Source organism: Histoplasma capsulatum, assembly GCF_000150115.1.
Source record: "Histoplasma capsulatum G186AR genomic scaffold supercont2.1, whole genome shotgun sequence".
NCBI classification, from domain to species: Eukaryota; Fungi; Ascomycota; class Eurotiomycetes; order Onygenales; family Ajellomycetaceae; genus Histoplasma; species Histoplasma capsulatum.
Window position 1 is genome coordinate 1934396 of NW_025544801.1, and position 26314 is coordinate 1960709.

Here is a 26314-nt window from a genome sequence, read left to right on the forward strand (position 1 = left end):
TAGATGAGGTGACTTTCCAACCTCCGCCTCCGCGTCTGCATCTGCGTCTGCCTCTGGCACCGGCTGTTTCGTAACCGTAAACTTCATATGTAGGGTATGTATGTAGATGTGTCTAAGGATGGTCTTCGATTGAAGAGGTTTTAGTTAATTCAACTGCTTCTGTATGAATTCAGTTTTTCATGCCTATTGCTTCTGCATAATATTGCCCAGGCCAGACTTGTGTTTGCCTTTGGGATTCCACACTCGTCGATCCTTAAATAATTAGCAGAATATATATGTTGATTGAACTGATATGTCAGTGCAGAGGAAGGTCCAGAAGTGGCTAGTGTAGAGTTAAACTCTACACTAACCTTAATTCAGCCAATTACAATTCTTGGCATCAAATATTTCCGAGTTTGGAAAGAATTCAGAAACCAGGGCGATGTGTTTGGACATTTCGCCTCTATTTTCTTGTTCTCCTGAATTCCAAACTTCCTATAAGCGGAGATTGAACCGCATCGATGAGGGCAAAACGGTCAAAGAAGTACCGCAAGCTTATGCAACAGTATGAGCTCACATTTGGGTTTCGCGAGCCTTATCAGGTGCTCGGTATGTCTCGAATGCTTTTTTTGATATTCCCCGCGATGGGAGATAAACTAACCAACATGCACATAGTTGATTCGAATTTCCTAAGAGCTGTTTACTCTTTCAAAATGGATCTAGTGCCGGCCCTCGAGCGAACATTACATGGCAAAGTGAAGCCATGTAAGTTTCTCCAGTTTTTACTACCTACCCCTTTTCAGCATCGCGAGGGAGAGATATATATCTATATATATGCTTACAGCTATACGTTTCGCGTACCTTTAGTTATCACAAAATGCTCTCTCGCGGCAGTCATGGCATCATCTTCTACACAGCAACAACAACAATCAAAATTCGTACCCAACACGCGGCCTCCACAGCTCCCACCACCCACCACCCTTCCCCTTCGCTACTGTTCGCATAACGAAGACTCAAAAACCATTGACGAAGTCGATTGTCTTCTGTCTCTGCTATCGCCTAATCCAGAATTGAAAAAGAACAAAGAGCACTATATATTAGCTACGGCAGATCCTGAGCCAACTAATACCCATACCCAGAAATGGAAATCCATAGCCGCAACTGCGCCAGAGCCGCCGACAAATTATCTGCGCAAGGGTGCGCGGCAAATACCTGGCGTTCCAATCATATACGTGAAACGATCTGTGATGGTATTAGAGCCTCTGAGCAATTCGTCAGAGGGAGTGAGGGAAGGAGTTGAGCGGGGGAAATTAAAGACGGGTATTACCAAGACGATGGCAGGAAAGAGGAAGAGGGATGATGCGGACGAAGGGGAGGGAAAAGATACATCAACAGGTACGAAGGAGAAGAAGCCGAAAAGAGCCAAAGGTCCAAATCCGCTGAGTGTGAAGAAGCCGAAAAACCACGCGAAGCCGAGTAACAGCAGTAGGGGTGGTGGTGGTGGCGGCGGCGGCGGCGTGATTGGTGGTGGTGGTGAAAAGAACGAGAACAATAAACCTGCTGAAGCGGAACGACAGCCTGCACACGGTTCAGAGGATGAAAATGTCAAGGATAAATCGAATGCTGGTGGAGAACCTACTGGGAAAACTAAGAGGAAGCGAAGGCATAAATCCCATAAATCGGATAATTCTCAGGAAGCTGGTCTGCCACAACTTGGCGCGCCGCTTGCTGTTGAATTGTAATGTCTAACGAAACACAATTTTTTTTTTTTTTTCATCTGTAATATACAATTGCGCTTTCCTACCTTCCACGAGGTATTTATAGCAGTACTCTGAGAAATGGAAGTGTATCATCCCGTTTGATCTAAACGGGATAATATATATACGAACAATAACAATTTGCCGCCAACAGCAATATAAGTTGGACAACGGCACAGGAATAAATATCCCTACACATCCGCCCAATCATGCTTGGAGGAGAGAGTCAAGCAACAGAGGTACCAGTTCGGAGAACGAAGTTGGATAGGAGCCAGTAGGAGCACATCAAAAATCATATATGACCAAAGCGCCAGAACACGATGCTCTCCCGCCCAGAAAAAAAAAAGTAAAAAAAAAAAACTAACACCCCCTCGCCACCCTCAATTGCACAGCGATAGTATAAATGCCTCTCTTCACGACTCATCATCCTTCCTCCACACTTCTTCAATCCGTTTGCGGTTCTCCCGCGCCTGATCCCGATTCTTTTGAGCGCGCCGCGATCTTTCCGCACCGAGGCATCGGTTTACCTCTCGTTTAATTTCGTTGCAGCCGGCGAACGCCTTGTGGATGAAACCCCGCGCATGGCACTCGTCGAGCATGTTCATGATCTCCGTGCAATCTAGATATGGAAGAAGACGAAAGGGGTCAGCTGCTCCGTTGGGGATAACTTGTGTCCAGGGAATGGATGCGGCTATTTTAGAACGAGCGGGGGTTGAAACGCACTTATATTGTCTTTGGTATGGAGATGGGAGTGCATTTTGTTAATGAAATGCGATATCACCGCCTTGGGTAATGATTCAGTTTACTCGGGGAATCGATCAACAAGGAGGAGGTCGTCGGTAGTTAAGAGCGGAGTTGCGTGAAAATGGATCATAGCGCCATGCATCATCGGAATATTCTGCCGGGCGGTGGGACCTTGTTGTCCCGCACATACGAAATACCGGGAAAAAAAACAAAAAAAAAAACAGGTTGACCGAAGCAGTTTGGATCACGAAGGAGGAGTGCGGCAGGCGACATTCTCCTTTGGCTAGTCTTTCTATTCTAGGGCTTTTCCATAACTAACCCAGAGAAGAGGAAGTGTTTATCCTTTCCAATCTGGTATGCTTAGGGCTCTTCATTAACCCTGCGCTTCCGAGCAGCCTGCCCGATTCTCACAATAATTTTAAATACCGCCTGATAAATTTTCGCCCTCAAAAATCTCAAGATGTCTATGATAACAGCCACGACATGGGTGCGTCGCGGTGTGGCTGCGCCTTTTCCTGAAAGATATGAAATCGACGAAGCGGAGATCAATCGGATATCGGAGCTCGCGAAGATTCAACTCGAGGGTGCCAAAACGGACTTAAAACAAGCGCAGCATCAAAGTAGCAAAGACCAGAGGGAAGGGGAAGGGGAAGGGGAAGAGGAAGAGGAAGAGGAAAGCGAAGACGATTCTGCGGAGCCAAGTGGAGAGGGAAAAGGAAGGGCAAAAGGGTACGTTTTCCTGTCGCCTGAGGAGGTTGTTTAGTTTGCTAACGCATTATGTGTGGTAGCAGCGATGGCAAAAAAAGCGACACCATTGATGATGACCTAAAGGAATACGACCTAGATCATTATGACAGCGACCCTGTGGATGAAAATGGCGAACAAATCACCATGTTCGGCAATATCAGGTCACTTGCGTACCACCAACCCAACGAAGAGGATCCATATTTGGTTGTTCCAGGGGGAGTCGACGACGACGACGACAATGACGAGAGAGAAGAGCTACAGATTTTACCCACCGATAATCTTCTATTGGCTGCCAAGGTAGAGGATGAGGTCGCACAGTTGGAAGTCTATGTATACGAAGACGAGGCAGATAATCTTTACGTACACCACGACATCATGCTGCCCGCGATCCCATTGTGCTTGGAGTGGTTAGATATACCCGTTGGCAGGAACTCAGAAAATAGATCCTACGGCAACTTTGTCGCAGTAGGCACGATGGAACCAGATATCGAAATTTGGGACCTGGATATCGTGGATTGCATGTATCCAAACGCCATCCTGGGCCAAGGCGGCCAGGATGGAAACTCGGAGACCGGCGTGAAAAAGAAGAAGAAGAAAAAGGTTAAGAAAGTGAATGACGAGTATCATGTGGACTCAGTCCTTGCATTGGCAGCGAACAGACAACATCGAAACCTGCTCGCGTCAGCTTCAGCCGATCAAACTGTAAAGCTATGGGATCTGAACACGACCAAATGTGCAAAATCCTATGCCAACCACAGTGATAAAATTTGTGCCTTGGACTGGCACCCGAAAGAATCAACAGTCTTGTTGAGCGGAAGCTACGATAGGACTGTTGTAGCTGCCGACATGAGAGCTCCTGACGCAAAGGCCGCGAGATGGCGGGTTGAAAGCGATGTCGAAAACGTCCGATGGGACCCTCACGACCCCAATTTCTTCTACGTCACAACCGATGGTGGGATGGTATACTGCCACGACGTCCGACAAGTGTCCGCTATGCCGGAAAACACGAAGCCAGTATGGATGCTACAAGCGCACGATTCCTCCGTTTCATCCTTTGACATCAACCCTACCATCCCCGGCTTCCTTGTCACCGGCTCCACCGATAAGCAAGTCAAACTCTGGAACGTGCAAGATAGCAAACCCAATATGGTTGTCTCACGGAAAGTTGAAGTTGGCAAGGTCTTCTCCACCACTTTTGCGCCAGATCAAGAGGTTAGTTTCCGCCTCGCGGTTGCGGGAAGCAAAGGGGTGGTACAGATCTGGGATACATCTACGAATGCCGCTGTGCGCAGAACGTTTTCTTCGCGCTTGGGGAGTTCATTGGCAGGGGAAGTGAAGGAGCGAATGATTGGCATTTCGCAGAACGACAGCAGTGACTCTGACGACTCCGGTGTGGCTGAGGGGGATGGAGATATTGGTCGGGATGGATGGGAGTCCATGGACGAGGATTAAGATGTTTATTTGTCTGCTTACTTCACTACTCTTCAGATCATTCACTGTTTTCCCATGGAGCATTTTATGGAGTTTCCTGGATCAAATTTTAAGTTGCTAGTGCAGTGAGAAAACAAGGTCAGAAAGGAAAGAGACGTTTAATTTTGTAATGTTCTCGCCTCTTATTTTTGCGAGAGCGCATTTCCTGAATTGCTCTTTCCCCCAGATAAGGAATTGAAAGGGAAAAAATTACAAGGAGTCAAGGATCAATTGGCTCTCGAAGTTATGATTCTTTTGTTCCAAATATCATTGCTGCACTTCCGTGATCAAAGACTATAGCTTCAGCAAGTCAATCCCCAATTGTAGCTGTATTGTAGCCGCGCCGGTTCTCCACTCAGGATATAGCATCACCTCCTGCCCGGCTCTTTTATCCTGCCCTTCGAGTCCAGCTTATGGCTTTGTTATCTAAATACCAATTTAGCCGTGCTTGCTGCTATTATCACGCTTCCTGGTGGTGATAGCGAACACTCGCAATGAAGCTTAATAAACATGATGTCAACACCAGAACCACCTCGGGAACGATTGACCAGGTCCCATAATGTTTACTCTCTTGTGTCGTGTAACCAGAGAGTGGCCTAGCATGCATGATAACGGCAGATCATCCATCCATACTACGTAGATAAAATGTAGACAAAACTGGCAGCTAGCTAGAGAGACAACCTTGGAAGGGAGTAGGCATGAATGACGTGGATGGTCCCGCCCTACTTTCAAGTCCAAAGGTAATCTTCCCGGCAGAAGTATTGTGTGCCATTACCGATCGTAGGCATCTTGTGTTCGTACATACATAAATTAAATTCCTTGACCTTTTCTTGGTCAGATGTCTTGTCTCTCCGCCCTGCCTGGAATTATAGACATACGGAGAGCGGATGAGTTTCTTTCAAAACAACAAACAAAATATAATACCAATAAACAATAAATAATCCGATAGGCGCCATTCGCAACCGTGGATATCATTGTTTTCCAGTAATATTGCTTACCCCGGATCTCTAAACTCAATTCCAGGCCCTCTGCGGATCCCGCCGACGTTCGACCTATGGTTATGGTAACCATTGATATCATTGTTTGTGTGTGTAATTGCAAGCAATAACTAAGTAACAAAAGTTCAAGTTGTCAACAGGTTAGTCGAGTCGAGTTCAGGAAATAGGCGTCGGCTGCTCTTTGTTGTTCAGTCAGCTATCTACGTAACTACTAAATAACTACCGAATGTAACAGCGTAGTTTTGGCTGACATGCTTCTGAAAATTTCCGTTTATAGGCATGGATACTTACTATGTTATATGTATAACTATGTATAACTATGGCTTGTGTCGGTATATGGCTGCCAAAGAGCCTTTTTGTATTTCCTCCGAAAAAGGAAGCAAAGACGATTTCATGAGTCATGACTGTATTCTATACACAGCAGCTACGAAGCGTTTTCGATCACGCAGTTTTGGGAGCCATACCCTAGGTACACTCACTGTAAGCTCCCATGTCCCAACCGGAAATATGCAAATATAACTATTCAACCATAATTGTTTCAACCCCTGGATCCGTTTCCGTTATTCCCCATGGAAAAGTTTTGCGATAGGTAAATAACCAGGTGAAGGTCAGTCAACATTTACAGCGTATATTCCCCAGACCCGAATGTACCCCCCCCCCCAGCAGTTTAATGGAAAAACCCCCCTGCTGCAAAAAGAAGACGCTTTGGTCCTGTCGGATAGAAGAGAGAAGGGTCCGGAACCAGCCAAGCCAATCCTGCAATAATAACTTGCGTCAGCAAAATATTTTGAAATGCCTAGTTACAGCGTACGTCGAAGCTATTATGGCCATGGTGAGAGTGGTATACGTATATTATAGATAAAATATCCGGATCCGTCCGTCTTTTTTCTCTGTCTGGAACTGGGTTATCTTCGGGCTGTTCGGGGAACGAGCCTAGTTCACCTGGTGGTTGGCCCCCTTTTCACATCCATCCTGAGCGGGTAAATGGTAATAAAGAATGATAGGAAGAAATAAATGGGGTTATTATTGTTTTTCTGCATGCATGGAAGGAAGTGACGAGGTGACGATGGAAATATCCGTGGATAGTTAATTAGTTACTAAGAGTAAGAGATTCTTATTTTTTTAGCTCTTTGGCGCTGGAGAGATAGGCTTGTGCCCAATATACATTCCTTTTGTCTATGCTGTAACTAGTTAGTTATTATTATGCAATATGATGGTGGTGATGGTGATTTTGTTGGATATTGTCAAATGTTATTCTATTTTTACTTCTTGCATATTTAGTTCGCTACGGTTAACTAACGATCATCTGGAGAGGAAAAAGAAATGATCAGTCGCCAGGGGAGGGGTGAGTTGGGTAGTAGCTGTGATAGAAGTTTCATCACCATATCTCTCTCTCTGGCTGGGACTTGATTTCACTTCCAGTCCAGTTTCATCCCCACCGCACAGACGATATCGACTGTGGCAACCAGAAGCGCTATGTGGGCGGGCACTGGAGTTTGGGGAGCGCGTGACGATCGTCAGTTGATAAATCGATGGATCGAGAGAAATGGAAAACAGTTGGTGTTTGAGGATGGAGTTAGCCGTTTCAGAAATCAGGAAAAAAGAATTAAAAAAAAAGAAACCAACTTTTCCTTGCTTGGCTTGTTTTATTTTTTCAGGGTGGGGAACCTGTAGAATGGAGGGAGCTTAATCCTGAAGCCATCTCTGGGGAAAACTTCGCTTTGGAAGACTATTCATCTTATCTAGATGTTATGCTGATTCTGGAGTGAGGAATTTGGTAGCTGTATCCATTTTTGGACCGTCTCATCCCGGGAGTTAAACGCTTGCACGAGCCGGAGTCCGGACGACGTCGAATACCACCAATACCACCATTTTTGCCAATATCAATTTCAGTTCTGTACCTCCTACAGCCTCCAACTTCCAGTCTTTCAACCTGGCTTGTTGGAACGGCATTTTATTTGCTAATGGTATTGGTAAACCCACAAAGAAAAAGAAAGAAACAAGAATAATGTCTTATGATAGGGGTTGTGGGGCATGAATCAAACATTCGGATGATCGATCGATCGCACGCACATGGTTGATGCCAAGCACTCGCCCAAAAGCTTACACTGAATTTTGTGTAGAAGATCCAGGGAGCGTTTTATATAGGATAGTCTGCATGTAAGAGGGAAGGGGCCTGATCGGCGATCTTAATAGACTATATATATACATATATGTATATATCTATCGGAGACAGTGAGATGTTGGGATGTTGATTGTCGGTCATGTGTTTCATCGAGTTTTTGGGTAGACATCTACCATTTGTTCAGGGCATGATGAATGTATGGATGGAAAAAAAGAAAACCAACAATGTTGTTGTTGCCAGTGGGAGGTTGACAATAATGCCAGCTCAAGCATTGCCAACTCGCGCATGTACAGGACTATTACCTCCTTTTTTTTCCCCTTTCAAATTTTTTTTAAAACTACCATCAAAGCTGCTGAGAGGGATTTTCTTCCCCCTCTCTCTCTCTCCTCTTTAACTGGTCCAGGTCAGCAAAAAAAAAGAAAGAATATACTCCGGGACAAGTAACGCAATCCAACGCAGCGTATGCCTGCGAACGAAGAAATGGCCCACACTCTCTGTGGACGAGAGTGAGGTCACCAAAAAGAGTGGAGAATATTTTATTTATTTATTTTTTTCAAAAAGGTTGTTTTGAACGTGGCAGATTAAGCTTGGTTGGCGTTTTAAAGTTTTGCATGTCCCATGAGAAACGAGAAAAAGCGAAAGAAAGTTCTGTTGATGTTTTAGTTATGGTTCGTGATCGTGTTGTTTCCGATGAAGAATCTTCCCCAAGGTACGATGCTCCGTAGCGCGGATGAAGTGGGATGATGCCATACGCTGGAGTATCTTCTCCCCAGTGGTGGTGTGTCTTCGTACATCGTCAGGCAGCTGGGACTTTGCCAGAGTGCCAGCGCTACTGGCCCAGGGGTCGGGTTTTTTCTCTCAGGCACAAGCACGGTTGAAGGTTCGGGGGCCCACTCAGCAGCAGGGCCAATCAACACCCACTGGGCCAGCTGCGTCAGCCCTGGCAGAAGCCGCTAACCAGGCGAAGGGTGTCCAATGGCTGCAATGGTGAGCATTTAGGCCGCCCCGGGGCATTTTTTCGTTTTCGACTGGACGCTTCGAGAGCGCTCGCAGACTCTGACAGGAACCTGACAGCCAGTGACAGGGCCCGTCTCCCATCTGCGGCGGCTACTGCAGGCACCATGGCACTAGGTGGCACCAGGCTGGGCGCGGGCTGCTGGTTGGCTGGCGACCGGGCCACCAGCCCCGCAGCCCCGCCAAGAGGTTCCATGGGACCTTGGGACTTGTTGCGACCGGCTTCAGACTGGCTTCAGACTGGCTTCAGACTGGGTTCAGGCCGGGTCCAAACGGGCCTTGCGCGGTGGGGTTCGTGGAGCGCGACTGGTCCCTAGGGCTCCCAACTCAACTCTGCACCCGGGAGGGGAGAGCCATGGGCAACAACCAAATACAACCAAAAGGCCCCCATAAATCATCCTGACCGAGCCCTGGCACCAGATCCTCGCCCCGTCGCCCGCCGCGCCATCTCGCCCAACGACCAGGAACTGAAAGGGGCTTCCTCACTTCCACCGTCAGCAGCAAGCAAACGGCATCGGTGGGTTTCTTCTCCTCTTTTGTTTCTGTTTCTTCTCTTTCTCTCTTTTCTCCTCCTCCTCCCCATCTCCCATCGTCTCGTTTTTTCTTGTCCCTTCTCTGGGCATCTTCATGCTGTACATTTTGTCGATTATCTGACTTCAACTCTCCTTAAAACCTTCTCTTCTCACATTCCTTCTTCGACCTTTTTTTATTTTTTATTCCGGATTGATTGTTTGGTCGCGCGTCCTGGTTGCCGCCCCTTTTTCCGACCATCTTTCTTTCTACCCACCCACGCATCACCACACCCTCTTTGCCAACTGCGCGCTTCGTCGTGCATCAACCAAAACCAACAAGATTTTGCTGAGCAACAACTCCTATTCATTCTTTGCTTCATCCCTCTTCCAACTCTGTGCCGCTGTTGCTTTCAAGCCATTGCAGGACCCAACTGTGCTTCCTGCTTCCTTTTAAACTAGCAGCTGGCCTATCTATGTTTTTTCTTTCGTTTCCCACTTCCGGCGCAAAATTCATACATACCCTACCCTAAGTGGTACCGGTACGTACCCTACTTCCAGGAAAACATAGAGCGCAGGGCATCGATCGATTTTTTTTAAGCTACTTTATTGCGAAACCGAGCCCCGAAACTCGCTCGCGGGGTTGCGTTGCCTGGGAACTTGAATATAACCCCTTGGGTTTTCTTGTCGTTTCAATTTACATTCCCCATTTTTTTTTTCATCTGGCGGCTGCGTCAACCGGTGTGTGGAGATATCTAAAAGGGAAGCGCCAACCCTCCCATCGCACTGTGGCCATCTTCTCTCACCGTGGCACACGATTTCATCCAGAAACCAACCCTTGAACAATCCATATAAGCCCAACTTTCGTTTAGCAGATCAGAGAGATATTGGCCATGGCGACTTCCACCATGTCGAATCCCCTGAGCAGGGCGTTCACCAAGCGCCAGCAAAAGACACTTGTGGTGTCTTCCCCCATGCCTTATCGCGAAAACCAACAGAAATTCGCTGCCGGAACGATCAAACGGAAAGATATCTCTTTACCGGTGCAGTTGTTATCGACCACAAACCTCCTCGCATACAATGCTCCTGACCTTCCCAGATCTAAACTCAATAACGCAAAGGTCCCCCAAGCCCAGCAGCCATCGCCAGAACTCAAGAAAACTTTGACATCCCCCTCCAATTCATCATCTTCCTCTGTCCGTTCTGGTTCAGACTCAGATATTACAAACCCTTCTTCCGCCTCATCCTCGTCCTCTATTCCCTCTCCTTCACACGTCTCCGGCACCCCGATGACCTCCCCGGATCTCTCGCCCGAAGAGAACTCGCCCACCACTCCAGAGCCAAACCATCTCTCTGGCTACTTCAACTCTCCCAAGCGCTCCAACACCACACACCGCGACACCCGCTCTTCAATCTCTTCTGTCTCTCAAACCCCAACGCTGCCCCGTCGATCATTGTCGCATACAAAAAGATCGCATCAGGAATTAGCCCGCCAGCGATCACTATCTAAGGGCTCGTCCCATTCACATACACCATCAACTTCCTCCCTCTCCCGCTCTCAATCCCACTCCCACTCCCACTCTCGCTCCCAATCAATCAACCGGTCCCACAGCACCCAAAGCAGCACGCGATCCGCTCGACTAAGCCAAGAACGCCTCCGCCAAGTCCCCGAGTCCTCTACCTCCATCTCCACACAGCCACACCCTTTTGGCAAGGAGCTAGAGCAGGTCAACGAGGTCGCTGAGGAATTCGCTACGGTACTCAACGCTGTGATTGTAGAGGAGGAGCAGATGCTGGTGGAGAAGGGACTGTATAAGTTTGCGGTGGACGAGTACATTGCTGAGATCGAAGGGTTGTATCGGTCTACGTTTGGTACTGTGGAGTATAGCGGCGGCAAGGGGTATGGTGGCGGTGGTGCTGCGGAGAGGCTGGTTAGCGTGAATGAGTGGATATAGGGATGAGAAACGGAGAGATTTGTATAGAACGCTCTGAATACTGTTTTTTCCCCCTCCCCTTTCAAGTCACGATTTATTATTGATTTACTGGTTGGCTGGTTTGTTTCTATCCCCCTGCGCGGTTAAATTGTGAATGGGTTTTACTGTTATGGTTTTATGGTTTTTCTTTTCGAGCGTTCGTTTTACCCCTACCCCAGTCAACTCTATCATCTGGTTTACCATTCGTTTCTTAACCAGCCGAGTTTTTTATAACTTCCCATTACCACCTTGATCTGATCTGATGTTGATCGATCGGGTGGCTTCGCTTGTGAAAAATTTAACAGTTACATTTATTCCCCCAAATCGTTCTCTTTGCATGTATTTATTTATTTATTTATTGATTGATTTTATTTTATCTATCATTTATTGTTTTTATCTTTCCATTTTGTTATCTCTAGTCTACCTCGTTTGCCCCCCCACTCCTCACGAAACAAGCTCTAGGTAGGTGGGGTAGGTGCGGGTACATCTTATCCTTTTTCTTTCTTTTTTCTTCCAATGCTGAGGTGATGCCCTTGCTTTTGCTTCTCGTTTTCTTCCTGTTTTCTTCCTGTTTTCTTCCTGCCTTCGACCATCGGATTTGAAAACTTTGTACGGATTATGTATGGATGAGTGGATGTGGGGGATACCTTTCCCTCTTCTTGGTGATGCAGCTACTTCAATTCAGTTCCTTGGAACAGAATTGCTCCTGGGGGGAAGGGGAAAGGGGGAAGATGAAAAATTGAAGGCCTTATGTGGGCTGCCTGTACAGTAATCCTTTATTTACGCCAACACACAAAAAAAAAAAAAAACTTGATTTTTTTCTTTTCTCTTCTTTTCTAACCGGTAGAAAATCCTGTCTCCATCACTGGAGTGGGTATGCCCCTCCGCATTATTAAATTACATTTAATGGATCCATTTGATAGTTAGAGATATTTCAGAAGGGGGCCGTTGATATCGTTACACCACAGAAGTTACTGTACTGTACTCCGTACTTGTAGTTAACATGCAGAATAACTTCCCAATTCTTTGAATGTTCTTTGATATTTATTCACTTGGTAACTAACTGTTGGTGATGAGAATGACTCCTTTTTTCTTTTTTTTTTTTTTTTTTTTTTTTTTTTTTAGCCCTTTTGATTTCTGTGGGGGAGAGCAGGAGGGGGTTGGAATGACTCGACTCTGCTGTTGAGTTTCTCCTATGAGGACTTCTCTTATAACTATGTGTGGTGTGCGTTGTGTGTCATAGCTAGCTTTCCTGCTGTGACTCAAAACACGATGAATCCGAAAAAAACGATACAGTAAAGGTTCCAGTAAGAATTAGGGTTTTTAAGTCATGTGGATTTCCCCGCCAAAAGTTCCAGGGGATACTTACTAGTATTTGGTCTTTCGTGTTTCTTCTGCACCGTACAAGGAGAAAATATGTGGGATATATACTATATATTTTTAGAGTAATGGATACTGGATATTATATTTCCAGCAACATTAAGAAAGTATGAACATGGCGGGGACCGGGTTGGGGCCGTCGAAAGTTGACAAGGCTGCTAGCGATGTCCCCCACCGAGCAGAATATCTCCTCACCGCCTTTCAAATGGGCCAGGATTTTCTTTTTTTTCCTTTTTTACTTTTCCTTTCCCAGCGCCAAATCTTTCAACACACGACTTCACTTATCCTCTCTCTTCTCCTTCATTTCCTCCTCCCACCCTCTCTGTTTCGGTTACTTTTCTATTTCTATATCTGGAAATACAGTTCTTGCTGGGTTCCTAAAATACTTAATCCCTTCATGTGTCTTACGTATCATCACCTACCCAACGGGTCTGTCGGGAGGGGGACAAAACGAAAATAATATGATTTGTTCATTTGTTGTTCTAAACTAAATAAACGATTTTCGAATTCTCCTAAACCTGGATATTGCGGGTCGAAGACAAAGCACAAATAAGTAGTTTCTATATGAACGTCTGAAAATCATTTTACAACGAGAGAAAATCGAAGCACGCTACCACCTAGCCAGTGAAGAAGGGCGAACGGAGGGGGGGTTTGTGGTGTGCTTTGTGTTATCCTAATTCACTACTATACCAAAGCTTCTGATATAGGGTGAATTCGACATCTAGGATTCAGTCACTGGTTGCAGTGGAATACCTTGTCTGCGTGCCTCATCGTGGGTGTTAAATACATGCTTTCATCCCAACTTGAAGTTATCCGTCCCCGTCATCCCAACCTACCACAAACTGCTATCTCCAAGGATTCAATCAGTCAATCAATCAACTATCAGCCTGCCTACTTAGGCACTAACAACCAAGAGAAGAACGGCCAATTGAAATGGTATCCGCAGCCTCCGCCCCCCTTGTTCCGACTTTGGCGCTATTCTCCTCGACTAGAACTGCTGCGAACTCAAGAGCCATGATGGCAACCCCGCCTACGAAGCCGAAGCCGAAGCCTTCGAAATCCATCCTCAAAACCCACGTCTCTGCACCTCCTGCAAGTGCAATCGGGCAAAAGCGCAAGAGGGTCGACATGGTTATGTCGTCAACCGCCATTTCGGACCTGGGGCTTTCATCCGATGATCAGGATGCAGAGGAGGAAGGCAATGCCAGCAGTCCCGTGGCGAGGACACATCCCCCCGTCGCGAAGAAGCGGGCCCGCGTCAAGTTTGAGATAGATATGCCGAGTCGTAGCAACAAGCAGCAGCAGCGGCAAGAGCAGGATGATGATGATGGTGATGAGAAGAAGGGTATCGAGAATACTAGGAACGAGAAGAGCACAGCGATGGTGCGCGAGGAAGTCCGTCGGGCCATCCAGCGACATTTGATAGGCGACAGCGAGGCGTATGACCGGGTCAAGGAGATATTTACGGCGGATCCCACGGAGCTGGAGGATGATGGGTCGCCTGTGTATGACCTTCCGTCTCCGACGTCGTTGAGGAATCATCTGCTGGGTCTATTTTCGAACGTATCGGCGCTAGATGGGAGCTGTAGTGGGCTTGTACATGCGGTTTTGCGGAGTGAGTGGCTTGGAAGAGATGAGGAGTATGTCAAGTTGTTTGTGAGGTTTTTGGGCACGTTGGCGGCGGCTAGGGGGACGTACCTCAATTCTGTGCTGAGGGTTTTGGTTCATGGGTTGAGGCAGGGTGAGTTGATCGTCTTTCTTTCTCCTTCGTCTTCTTGCTATTTTGTTGTTTGCTCTCGAGTTGGGAGTTTGACTGACTGTTGGTTTAGCTGGCCCTCGCACTGGAAAGCTTCCTGGATATGCAATTGTGTATCCTTCAGAAATCTACGCTAGAGTTCATATGGCCATTAAGTATGTCATTCAGCTTATCCCCGCTGGGAGCGGTGCATTGTCGCCTCTGATTGCGTCCAGCTTCCCCCACGATACGGACACCGCCAAGGCGCACATCGTATATACGCGGAACATCATCAAAATCATCGACTACGCCCCGGAGCTGCGTTCGGATATCCTTGCTCTCATCACGGAAAAACTCGTGAAAATTGACGTGCAGTTCCAGGTGGACCTAGAGGATGCGGACGAGGACATAGATGATGACAACCCTGTCGCAATATCCTCACCAGAAGCTATAGCATTGGGCGATGAAGATGACGAGGAGTCAGATACGGACACACTGGCCAGCGATGACGATGATATAAGCGACATTGAATCCCAACGCGCGAAGCAACGTGCAGACACCAAGCAAAAGATCGACTACATGATAGACATTTTATTCGAATACTATTCCATAGCGTTCACCAATGGCACCGTTGACGAAAAGGAGACCGTCCACGACCTCCTCCTTTCACATTTCCAAACCCTCATCCTTCCTACCTACCGCTCCCGCCACACCCAATTCCTCCTTTTCCACTATTCCCAATCCTCCCCAATCTTCATCGACCGCTTCGCCACCACCTGCGTGCAGATCATCTTTTCCAGATCCGAACCAACAATCATCCGCCAATATGCCGCTGCATATCTCGCAAGCTTTGTCGCCCGCGGCGCCCACGTCTCCAGCGAAGTCGTCCGCGACGTCTTCGACCTTCTCGGCACACACCTCCAAAATCTCCAAGCCGAATACGAACCCACTTGTCGCGGACCCGACCTGAAACGCTACGGTCCTTTCTACTCCACTGCCCAAGCCCTCCTCTACATCTTCTGCTTCCGCTGGCGCGATCTGACCACCGCCGCGCTAGATGCCGACATCACCACCACCCCGGCCTCTTCAACTTGGTTATATGACCTCGACCTCGACGACGCCCGCTTTCCTCCACAGATCAAAAATGTTCTTTCCCCCGCCATCAACTCGAAACTCAACCCCTTAAAAATCTGCTCCCCAGCCATCGTCTCCGAGTTTGCCCGCCTCACCCACCACCTCCACTTCATGTACCTCTACACCCTCATCGAGACGAACAAGAGAATCCGCATCTCCTCCTTCCGCAGCCGCGCGGTGCTGGCGATGCAGTCCCGCTTCGGCAACGTCGAGCGCGAGATCAAGGCGGACGACGACCTGGGTCCGCAGCTTGATGCATATTTCCCGTTCGATCCGTATCATCTGCCCAGGAGCCGGAGGTGGGTTGTGGATGATTATTTGGAGTGGAGGGGGATTCCAGGGGTGGATGATCGGGAGGACGAGGATGAGTTTGATGATGATGAGACGACGGATGGGAGTGTGGCGGTGAATGATGAGGTGGAGAGTGAAGAGGAGGGGATGACGGGGACAGATGAGGATTGATTTGTTGGTTGATTGTTGATTGATTTTTCTGTCCATGTCACACGCTTCTCTTTCCCCTTTTCCCCTTTCTAAATGTAAAGCGGGTTTGATGAGTCCTGCATTACTTTCTGCTTTTAGTGGTCAAATTTTTGAAAAAGGGGGATACATTGACAATTTCCAGAAAACTTTTGCTTGGAGTTGGGGCTTTTTTTTTTTTTTTTTTTTTTTTTTTTGGTTTGCTTTTGCCTTTCTCTTTACAGCTTCTTTTTACGCCATTTCCCCATGTTTTCAGCGCTTTTCTCTATTTTCCCTATTATTTCCACTGCTGTTATTTCCATTTTAGTCGGCCTCATGTTGGATTTTTTTTCTTTCTTTCTTTTCTTTTCCTCCTTTCCTTTCCTTTCCCTTTCAGCCTATTCTCGCCTGGTCGAATAAATTTATATCCTCCATTCCGGTCACGGCGCACGAGGTATTGGAAGAATATTTTTGCAGTTCAAACAAAACACGAAGAGGAGCGATGTAGAGATGGCATTTTAATTAAACGGAATTGGATGGGCCTAAGCTATGTTGTCGTTCTTTATTCATTTATTTACTGTCTCATGGGATCTGGGCTTTGTACGTTAATTTGAGATGACAGGAGTGATAAGTAAGGGCAGATCGTGAACTGTTTTGAAGGGGGGAGATAAAAGAGAGTGAAAAGGAAAAAGGAATAAATAAATAGTGTTTCTGAACAAAGAACAAGCTAAGCTAGTTTGATAGATGGATGGCGGGCGGGCGGGCTCGATACTCCTGGAGGACGGTTCCATAATATAATAATGTATGTGCCAATGAGTTGCGGATCATCTCTATACTCCATGATATAAAAAGGATATAGATATAGATATAACATGCAAATCTAACCAAACCGATATATATAAAAAACATATGCCATCAAAGGAAATCAAGAGCTAAGAAAGGGAGGAGCCTGCATCAGAAGAGTCAAATAAAACCAAGTCTATACTATACTATACTATATATACATAAGACAACAAAAAGAAGCAGTCAGACAACCCAGCCTGACTAGTCTTGATCTACATCTACTTGCGCCCCCTCTCAAAAATAAGCTCCATTTCCTGACACGCCTGTCTGTATATAGCATCCACAGACCCCTGGTCCCGCAGCGGGTTCGCGCTCTTATCCCACGCATGCCGCTGTCCCGCGACCGTCATCGACCGCACTTTCTTCCCCATCCCTTCCAGCCGCTGCGCGAACTCCCGCCCTTCCTCGAGCAACATGTCCCACTCGCACATACATATGAAGATATCTGCCGGAAGCCCTTCGCGCAAGATGTCATCGGATGCGTGGATAGGCGAGGCAAACGGCGAGGCGCGATCTGCCAGGTCGGGTATGTAGGACTCGTCGAAGAGGGTGGTGAGGAAATCTGGGAGGCACTTATCGGGGTTCTTGGAGCGGCTGCTGCGTGTTTCGCGGGTTGTTACGAAGTCGAGGATGGGGTACCATGCGAAGATGCTGAGGAGTTTGATTTTGGGGGGTGTTTCTGGGTATGGTTGTGAACGGGCCGGGCTAGCGCTTCCGTTCAGAAGGAATTGGTTGGAATCTACTAATCCGATATCATCGTCGCTCATATCGCTGTCTGGGATGTGCTGCCGGGACTCCGGTCGATATTGTTCCTGCTCCTGGGGTTGCTGTTTCCACTGCTGCTGCTGTTGTTGTAGCTGTTGATGTTGCATGATGCGGTGCTGTAAACGCAACGGGACGGTAACGGCAAGATTGCCTCCTGCCGAAAACCCCGTCACACTCACGCGGGTCATATCGAGTGAAAAGGCATCTGCATTGGCCTCGAGGTACAGCAACGCATCAACGCCATCGTCTACGGCAGCTGGGAAAGGGTTCTCGGGCGCTAACCGATAGTCTACGCTCACGAAGACGGCGTGAGTGGTTTCAACGGCGATGCGCGCCCAGCGGCCATCATCCGTTGCGCACCCAATGGTGAACCCCCCGCCGTGGAAGTTCACGACCACCGGCCACCTTTTGCCGTCGGGGGAGTTTGTTTGGTAGTTGAACGGAGTGTAGAAGTGTAAGCATATATTTCGTAATCGAGGGGAGGCAGAGGGACAACGGGAATGGGAAGGGACCGCCAGGGTTGCACCGGAGGAGGGAGAAGGTTGAATAAATCGGGTGAAATGTGGTAACGGTGGTCTGGGGAATGGGTAGCCATGAAGAACCATGCCGATTTTCATGAGGAATCGGAGGATAATGGCTTTGATGCGCAGCCCTCGGCGGCTATGTTGCTTGCGCCGCGACAACTGGACATTTGGGCTTTTCGACGCTTGTGTTAGTGGAGCCATCGCTCCAAGATAGAGGGGAGAGGGTGATGCGTGGAGCACAGATTGGAATTTCAATTTCAGTCCATGTTTTAATTGTCGATTGCAAAAGGGGACCCCACGAATCTTGATATACCCTTTGCTTACTGAATGTCAGGAATGTAACTCCGTACTGAACATCACTATCACTACTGCGGTCGAAGGTTGTAACGTGTAAAGTGGCCCTAACATCTTAGCGCGCTGTTAAACTTTGCCTCTCGATCCCGTATAGATGCACCCAAAACTGACCCTTGGTGTCTGTCGTAGGTACTTCTCCACCATCCCAGGCTTGATCTCAGTGGATGAAGGCATCTGGGCTGTTCAAAAGATCCTTGTCTACGGGTTCGATGATATCCTGTTGCTCTGAAAAGCATTTCAGGCGGCCGCACTGTCAATGGTGCTGGGGAGACGTTACTCGCTCTTGTCGGGTATGCGGTGTTCAAACTCGCTATGGATATACAAGGCTGTGCAATGAGTAACAACATGAGTACTAACTAGAAGGTATGAGAGAGATGAGTAATTTGGCAGTACTTCCACCTAAAATTGCTAACCCTCCTCAAGGCAGATCAAGTCATACAAGCTCTATATCAAAGCGGAGAATGGGTTGGGTTGCTAACCATTTAGCAATCCGTTCCAGTGATCATTTATCTTGGTAGCCCCATACAGCTGAGTGCTCACTGGTGCCTCTATCCCTCGTCGGGAAGAAGACCTGCAATTCCTTTCAAGGCGAAACTTGTCTTGGGCGATGGTACTGTACAGTACATCCCCCATCAGTAGGCAATGTATCTTGCTGCTCGGCGAAAGTTCGGAGTTTGACACGCGTTGATTGTGCTTGTTAATGCGGTTTGAGACCCTGAGTAAGTCGCTGCAGGGGTTTTTACTTTGCTGATACAGCATTTTAGCCTGCGGAAGTTGCAGCTGCGCCACATTGTTATGGATTCGATTCAGTGGGAAATATATAAAAGGCACCTACGAATTTGGAGTGTCTAAAACTAACCGTAGGAACTTTCAACAATATTCTTGGAATATGGTGAAGATGTTGAAAGGCGGAAGAGCAGATCCGGCCATACACCGTCTTTGTTATTGCGTATCTGTGGTTTGTTGAACGCTGGGTGCAATCAAACAAACTGTTAATTCAAAGTCCACTTCTCGTTATTAGCACCTTACTTCTTTCCATGAGGTCGGAAATATTTCATTGGCCTCTTGTATGGCTACTTTCTCGTTCTTTACATTGATGGGGGTTGACAAGTTCGCAAGGAATGTACCAAGCCAACTATGGGAAGCCTCATTGAATATTTGCTAGCAACCAAGAAATAATAGTATTTCCATCCACGGAATTTTCCCATGAGACCCAGATTCCCTCGAACAAGTGCCGGTCATCTTTTGCTGAATCTGGCAAATCCGTGGCCTCGAATTCCTAGGACACACAAGTCACCTACCAGCCAATGTCCGTCCATGATTCATTCATTGATCGTTGGGGTGGTCCAAAGGCCTTGCTCCCCCGAATCTGGCTGACCAAAGTAGGTTACCAATTGCATCCCAAAAGAGATCGATCTGGTGTTGAACAAGAAGTTCAACGTATAACGGTTTCAACCCTTATATATTCAGCTCGAGCCAAGGCTCTATAGAGTTACTGGAGGAAGCGAACCCGCAGGCATCTCGGAGCATTCTGGGACCGTGAGGCCCTTGGTCTTTCCAGGGACGAAAAATAAAGGTTATGAGCTGTGGGAAATTTCGGTACTTCGGAGTTGCCGGATGGCGGGACGTCCAGTGGAATGGGTCAAATTTTCAGCGAAAAACACAACATTGAATTCCCATGGCGGGGCTCAGAGCTGACACTTTTGCGCCTTGTTCAACTTAGTGGTTTTCGAGCCATCCTTCAACCCCTCTTCTGCCTCTGTGGACCGCTGTGGGGTTCGATGTTTCTCGGATCCTCACGCTCTCAACTACTAGTCATCCTCACCTCCTCATCAAATCCCTTATTCCAACGTTGAATTCCCGCCTCTAATCCCACCTCCATGCCTGTATTGAGCGTGAGAGGTGTTTGAGGGTGTCTGAGAGTGGGGTGTTGCCGATAAGGTGAAAATAGGAGGATACAGGCATTGCAAAGTCCCTGTCAAAATCCGTCCTTCATGTGATTGGCCGGTCGGCGAGGTGGGAGATATGACGTCATGGGATTCTTGTCAGCGTGCATGCGCTAGTTCACTTCTGTTGCAGGGGCGAAATGCACCTCCGGCACACATTAATAATCCGCCGACATTAACTACGGCGTAGTTGACTAGCAGACGAGAAATGAGGCTTTCGGTGGATTTGTTCTTTTGGTCCCGTTGGTGGCGGGGATGTGCGAATTATCACCTGTCATTGAGCAACTATGACGGATTCCTCGGGCTCTCCCCAACCCGAAGGTTCTCGACCCGCGCTGAGCCGGCCAACTTAGAAAATTCTCCCGTATTCTCTTCTGTTGGTCAGCTACACTAATCAAAACTTTTCCTTTTTCAGGACGGTAGGCATCAATTAGAAATGATGGTTGGTGTTGTGCGTCCAGTGTGTTCCTTGCTCTAGGGACTCTCTACGGACTACTTAGATATCGAGGCCCCCAGAACAACTTTCTCGAACCAGATGATGATTTCGAAACCTAAAATTTAAAAGCCATTCTACATCACCATTGCGTTTAGCGCCACTTATTAAGACAGAGCCATTTCAGGTACATTTCCTCTTATTTCCCCAATGAACCCCGCCTTCCTTGTTCAGATGCTGACTGATATTCCGGCGAAACAAGAAAATCGGAGGCGGTGACGTTGTCTTGCCGCCCAATTTCTGTTTTTCATTCCCTTCTCTCTCTTTGCCCGCTGGATCTTAGACTGGAATTATAGAAGTTCAGCATGACGGGATCGAGTCAGGCGGTTCCAATTGTCGAACAAGGAGCAGGGAAACAGAATGAAAGGCATCAAAGGAGTTTATCCCTCAACGTTGCTATCAAAACGGCACTTACGAGGCTAAAGGACACGACAAGACCAAACTCTGATAACGAGTCCCCTTCGTCTCCTCGAAAAAGCCTCGCAAGCTTTTTCCTCGATAGAGATGTCGTATCCTCCAGTGACGATTTACCTAGTGATGACAGTGATTTCATGAGCAAGAAACAGCAAAATCGCCATGAACGGAAACTCAAGAGAGAATCCAGGGCTAGAATTAGCGGGGAGATAAGCGAGCGATCGGAATCGCTCAAGAGGGAGCGTGATGCGCAAGCGGCGCGAGAAGAAACCGATGAAATGAAAGCCCGCTATGGAGATTTACCGTTGATGCAGTCGAAACAGCGTCCACGGCAAAATCTGATCAAGTTTGACAATATCACGCCTCACTCGATCGGTCAGGAGGTCACGTTCCGTGCTCGGGTGCATCATATTCGTAACATGTCTTCGAAACTGGTTTTCGTCATTTTCAGACAGCAAGTCACCACGATGCAAGGCGTGCTGGCAGAAAAGCCTGGGGTGATATCAACTCTCATGGTCCAATGGGTCGAGCGGATCCGAGTGGGGTCGATTGTCAAGGTTAGAGGGGTACTCTCCAGCTCTAAGGTCCCTGTTACGGGATGTACGATCCATGACGTGGAGCTCGATATCCAAGAGCTTCATGTAGTTGTTCATAGGGAGGATCCCATCCCGTTCAGTGTTTACGAAGCAGAGCTGTTGAACAAAGATGCAAAGAATACTGATGGACGGCGCAACCACGTCCTGGATCGGACCCGCCTTTCTAATCGTATCCTAGACCTGCGAACCGACACCTCCCAATCCATATTCAGAATCCAGAGTGCAATCAGCAATTTGTTCCGTGCTGCGTTGGACGCTCAGGGATTCATTGAGATTCATACACCGAAATTACAGAGCTCAGCCACCGAGTCTGGTGCTAGCGTTTTCGAGGTCAAATATTTTACAAGGGAAGCCTTCCTGGCTCAAAGTCCACAACTTGCCAAGCAGATGGCGATTGCAGCTGATTTTGAGCGTGTGTACGAGATCGGCGCTGTATTTCGCGCTGAGAACTCAAATACGCATCGTCATCTGACGGAATATACGGGCTTGGATATCGAGATGGCGATAGAGGAGCATTACCACGAAGCGCTGGAGACTATCGACTCTGTCCTCAAGGAGATCTTCAAAGGGATTTATGGGCGCTATCGAAGAGAGGTAGACATCATCAAAGGCCAATTCCCGCATGAAGACCTGATATGGCTAGACGAGACTCCAATCATACCGTTCGCGGAGGGAATAAAACTTCTAAATGACAGCGGGTGGCGCCAAGATGGTGAAGAGCTGTCAGTAAACGAAGATTTGGGGACGCGTGATGAAATCCGATTGGGAGAATTGATAAAGGAAAAGTATCACACAGATTATTACATACTGGATAAATTCCCCAAGTCCGCAAGGCCATTTTATGCCATGGAAGATCCTGAGAACCCGAATTTCACCAATTCTTTCGACATATTTGTCAGAGGCCAAGAAATTGTTTCCGGGGGCCAGCGCATCCACGACGAAAAGATTCTAGAACAGCGAATGAAGGAAGCTGGTATCAACCCATTAGCAATGGAAGAGTACTTGGAAGGCTTCCGTTGGGGCGCCCCGCCTCACGCCGGTGCGGGAATCGGCCTGGAAAGATTGCTCATGCTAATATTGAAACTTGGAAACATCCGTCTAGCCTCGCTGTTCCACAGAGACCCAAAGAGCTTTCAAGATATGCCAGACACGTCACGAATCCTCCCTTATCCTGAATCTTCCACGCTTGAACCTCCATGGGAGAAGAAAGGCAATCAGAAACATACCGGAATCGACAAGAATCGCAAATTCCAACCCTTGGATGAACTCATCGCCAACTATGGTGACGCAACATCAACCTCGTGGCCCGACGAGAAATATAAGATCTGGCGGGACTATACATCCGGTGCAGCAATAGCATACGTCCCCAGCACTCACGGCTTCGCAATAATTCCTGGCAATCCATTATGTGATCCGAGCCAGTACGCCAAAGTAAGCATCCGCTTTCTCCGCTGGCTCAAAGCAGAAACACACTTGAAGCCCATCTGGATCCTCTGTTCCCGGCCAGTCGAAGAAATCCTAGGTGAGAAGTTGGGCTGGCGAACACTTTCTTGCGTCGGAGAAGCCCGTATCGATCCATCGCGCAATCAAGCTGCGGCGGACGCCGACATTTCCAAAAAGATTCGCCAGGCAGAACGTGAGGGCGTGAAGGTCCACCATATCCCAAGCGACCGACCGCTTCCAGAAGATATCACTTCGAAAATCGACGCGCGGATCAAAGAATGGCGGGAAAACCGCAAGGGCCCTCAGATATATTTGTCAGGTATCAAGCCTTGGCGAAGCCCGCGCAATTACCAGTACTACTATGCCGCCGACAAAAATGGAACCGTCTGCTCCTTCGTCGCGTTAGCCAGGCTGGGAGCGAACCACATGCAGATCAAATATAGTCTGGATTTCCCTGGCGCACCGTCGGGGTCTATCGAGTACCTCATCACTCATGCCATTCAAGCTACAGGCAGGTCCGGCGTCAAGTCACTGACGTTTGGCGCGGGAGCGGCTTCAAATCTAATACCGGGACATAACATGTCTTCGGCCAAAGGAAAAGTGCTCCAGACCACGTATGATACCCTCGTCAAACAGTTCGGGCTGAATCGCAAGACAGAGTTCAGAGCTAAGTTGGGCGCTTTTGAGGAGCCCCTTTTCATTGCTTACCCACGCCATGGAATGGGTTCCAAGGGCATAAGGGCTATTTTGAATTTCTTTGAAGACTGATATATAATTTTTGTTTTCTTGACGTTCACGGCCTATATATCTATTATCTGTGTTGTTTTGATATTACCATTATATAAATCATAATATCTCGTCGCTTTCTTTTCTTCCTTTCTTTATTCTTTTATACTTATTTTTCATGATTTTTTTGTGTTTCCCCTCTTTTTTATGTCCTTTCTAGCTCTTAAAAGATAATTCCATGAGACTGTTGTTTTATTCAACACACAGGACGTTATGAGGGATTGCGGTGGTATATCGATAGTACCGTAACAGGCTGGGCTTCTATGTATATTGTTGATATCTGGCTTCATTGGTTAATTTTCTTAACGTAGAACAATACATCTAAGTATATAAGGCGATCGAAGGCAAGTCACTAGTGAATCAATCACGATCTGAAGCAATCACGATCTGATTTAAGTTCCATATCAAATCCTCAAACAAGCAAGTACTTTTGAAAGCGAAACGATTTATCAATACGGGGCAGCGTTGGCGCTATCAGTACCCAGCAAGCCTGGAGGATGCATTTGTAGACCTTGAGGAGGGTTTCATCTTGATGCGTAATGACGAACATGCACAGATAAGCGCGGCGCGGTAAATAAAGTGACATAAAAGTGCGAATAGCACAGGAACTTCTGAAAACATCTAAGAGGGATCCATAAAAATGGGCGCAGTCGTTATTCCTCCACAACTTCTCAACCTTGAACACGGAATGTCCTGCCGCTTGCAGTCTTTCTCTCCCGTTCCTCATTCTCCGGTCGGGCACGATTGAGAACTATAGTTTCGTAGTTAGTTTCATACGTAGTAACTTACATATATGTCCAAAACCGTAGATACATACCCTGTAGGAAGTCCGCTGTTCGTCTCCGCATTCTCGAGTGGATATATGCCTATTCCAAAGGTTAGCTGGCATAAATGATGGACAGATTAAGTCATGTAAGTACCTTGGAAGCTTTGATATGGTAGTGGAAATAGTCACGGAAGATCTGGATGTGGGAGATATTCTCTCCACGTCGTTGGGGTGTAAGATGGCGAGGGAAGAGAACTGCATTGGAGAGGACTGTCAGTGCCTAGTGTACTGGCGGCAATGGGGAAGCAAGGAGTAGCAAGAGTACCGAAAGTAATGTAACCGACATCGCCGTCTCCGGAAGCCTTAACCCCCGGAATGCCTTGAAGTTCAAGCGGGGGATCATGACGGAAAAGTACTTGTGGAGCATTTTGGATCGCCCGTCTTCTTGCGTCAACGAATTCCTGAGAGTGCGTAAGCAACATATATTCTCTTCAATGGGGTATATAGCAGGAGATGTGAAACATACTTGCAGAAACACTTTGCCGAATATCCTGTCCGTCTCATCTCTGAAAATAGTGCTGAAGATCACGGTCACCCGGTCGTGGCTGGCCTTGATGTATATTGCTTCCTGTTCCCGATAATGGATTGCCATAACCTCACCTCCTTCCGCCACACCCTGGGGCGCTGATTCAGAAGTGTATCTCGCCGCCTCCTCCTGTAGTTCGGCAAATTCATCGAATGCCTTTTCAAATGGCGCGGCCATCACATTCCGCCTCATGAGCGCAATACGATTAACCAAGTCTTCCCTACCCGCTGGTTCCGCAGGGAGATTCTCCAGATCAACTACAATTGAAAAATCGTATCCAGGCTCTGGGGAGACAATGAATGGTCCATATTCCCGTTCGAGGACACTCTGTGCTCCGTACTGCACTAGCTCGCGGAAACATTTGAGGGAGATGGAGATGAGGATTTTGGATTTAGCTTCGGGGGTGGAAATATGGAATGTGACACCGTCGAAATCAGAAACAATTTGGTCAATAGATACGGGAGGCGCTCTATGATCCAGGCATGTTAGCAAATGGTAATTATCGGGTGGGAAGGCTAGGACAAGCGGATAGGCGATGATGTATGCTAGTCAGCGGGGTGGTTCGAGTTGGAACATACCCGGAGAATCGCTCTGTCAGGAGAGATTGGATAAGAACATTTTGGTAATCTAAGAGAAGCATGATGACAGGTTGGGGATCATGACAATCTGCGCAATCAACTACAGTCGTTGGAGTGAACAGAGGTATATATATGTATAGTCCCAGCCGCTGTGCCTGAAAAGAGTTGCCCGCGCCGCAACACGTAGGAAATGGAAAGC

The 26314-nt window shown here is 47.6% G+C and overlaps 9 protein-coding genes across 9 annotated transcripts; 6 read left to right on the forward strand and 3 right to left on the reverse strand.

Annotated features, from left to right (window-relative positions):
- Positions 1-500: 500 nt before the first annotated feature.
- Positions 501-1721, forward strand: HCBG_00614 (rRNA-binding ribosome biosynthesis protein UTP23; the record flags this gene model as incomplete). The annotated part of the gene is made up of 2 exons (XM_045427664.1): positions 501-588; positions 847-1721. The coding sequence occupies 2 exons, from the start codon at positions 501-503 to the stop codon at positions 1719-1721; spliced, it is 963 nt and encodes a 320-aa protein (XP_045291639.1).
- Positions 1722-1738: 17 nt separating this feature from the next.
- On the reverse strand, positions 1739-2574 carry HCBG_00615 (uncharacterized protein; the record flags this gene model as incomplete). The annotated part of the gene is made up of 2 exons (XM_045427665.1): positions 1739-2355; positions 2460-2574. 2 exons carry the CDS (start codon positions 2491-2493, stop codon positions 2150-2152), a joined length of 240 nt encoding a protein of 79 aa, XP_045291640.1.
- A 366-nt stretch (positions 2575-2940) lies between these two features.
- HCBG_00616 (periodic tryptophan protein) lies at positions 2941-4826 on the forward strand (the record flags this gene model as incomplete). Its single annotated transcript, XM_045427666.1, has 2 exons — positions 2941-3209; positions 3269-4826. 2 exons carry the CDS (start codon positions 2941-2943, stop codon positions 4677-4679), a joined length of 1680 nt encoding a protein of 559 aa, XP_045291641.1.
- Positions 4827-8300: 3474 nt separating this feature from the next.
- On the forward strand, positions 8301-9151 carry HCBG_00617 (uncharacterized protein; the record flags this gene model as incomplete). Its single annotated transcript, XM_045427667.1, has 3 exons — positions 8301-8326; positions 8517-8807; positions 8905-9151. The coding sequence occupies 3 exons, from the start codon at positions 8301-8303 to the stop codon at positions 9149-9151; spliced, it is 564 nt and encodes a 187-aa protein (XP_045291642.1).
- Positions 9152-10251: 1100 nt separating this feature from the next.
- HCBG_00618 (uncharacterized protein) lies at positions 10252-11298 on the forward strand (the record flags this gene model as incomplete). Its single annotated transcript, XM_045427668.1, has 1 exon — positions 10252-11298. One exon carries the CDS (start codon positions 10252-10254, stop codon positions 11296-11298), a length of 1047 nt encoding a protein of 348 aa, XP_045291643.1.
- Positions 11299-13713: 2415 nt separating this feature from the next.
- On the forward strand, positions 13714-16027 carry HCBG_00619 (RNA polymerase I-specific transcription initiation factor RRN3; the record flags this gene model as incomplete). The annotated part of the gene is made up of 2 exons (XM_045427669.1): positions 13714-14437; positions 14526-16027. 2 exons carry the CDS (start codon positions 13714-13716, stop codon positions 16025-16027), a joined length of 2226 nt encoding a protein of 741 aa, XP_045291644.1.
- Positions 16028-17082: 1055 nt separating this feature from the next.
- Positions 17083-18354, reverse strand: HCBG_00620 (lipase; the record flags this gene model as incomplete). Its single annotated transcript, XM_045427670.1, has 1 exon — positions 17083-18354. The coding sequence occupies one exon, from the start codon at positions 18352-18354 to the stop codon at positions 17083-17085; it is 1272 nt and encodes a 423-aa protein (XP_045291645.1).
- A 2897-nt stretch (positions 18355-21251) lies between these two features.
- HCBG_00621 (aspartyl-tRNA synthetase) lies at positions 21252-24167 on the forward strand (the record flags this gene model as incomplete). Its single annotated transcript, XM_045427671.1, has 1 exon — positions 21252-24167. The coding sequence occupies one exon, from the start codon at positions 21252-21254 to the stop codon at positions 24165-24167; it is 2916 nt and encodes a 971-aa protein (XP_045291646.1).
- A 452-nt stretch (positions 24168-24619) lies between these two features.
- Positions 24620-26258, reverse strand: HCBG_00622 (ARP2/3 complex subunit; the record flags this gene model as incomplete). The annotated part of the gene is made up of 6 exons (XM_045427672.1): positions 24620-24936; positions 25003-25051; positions 25106-25206; positions 25277-25412; positions 25478-26006; positions 26116-26258. 6 exons carry the CDS (start codon positions 26175-26177, stop codon positions 24857-24859), a joined length of 957 nt encoding a protein of 318 aa, XP_045291647.1.
- Between the last annotated feature and the right edge of the window lie 56 nt (positions 26259-26314).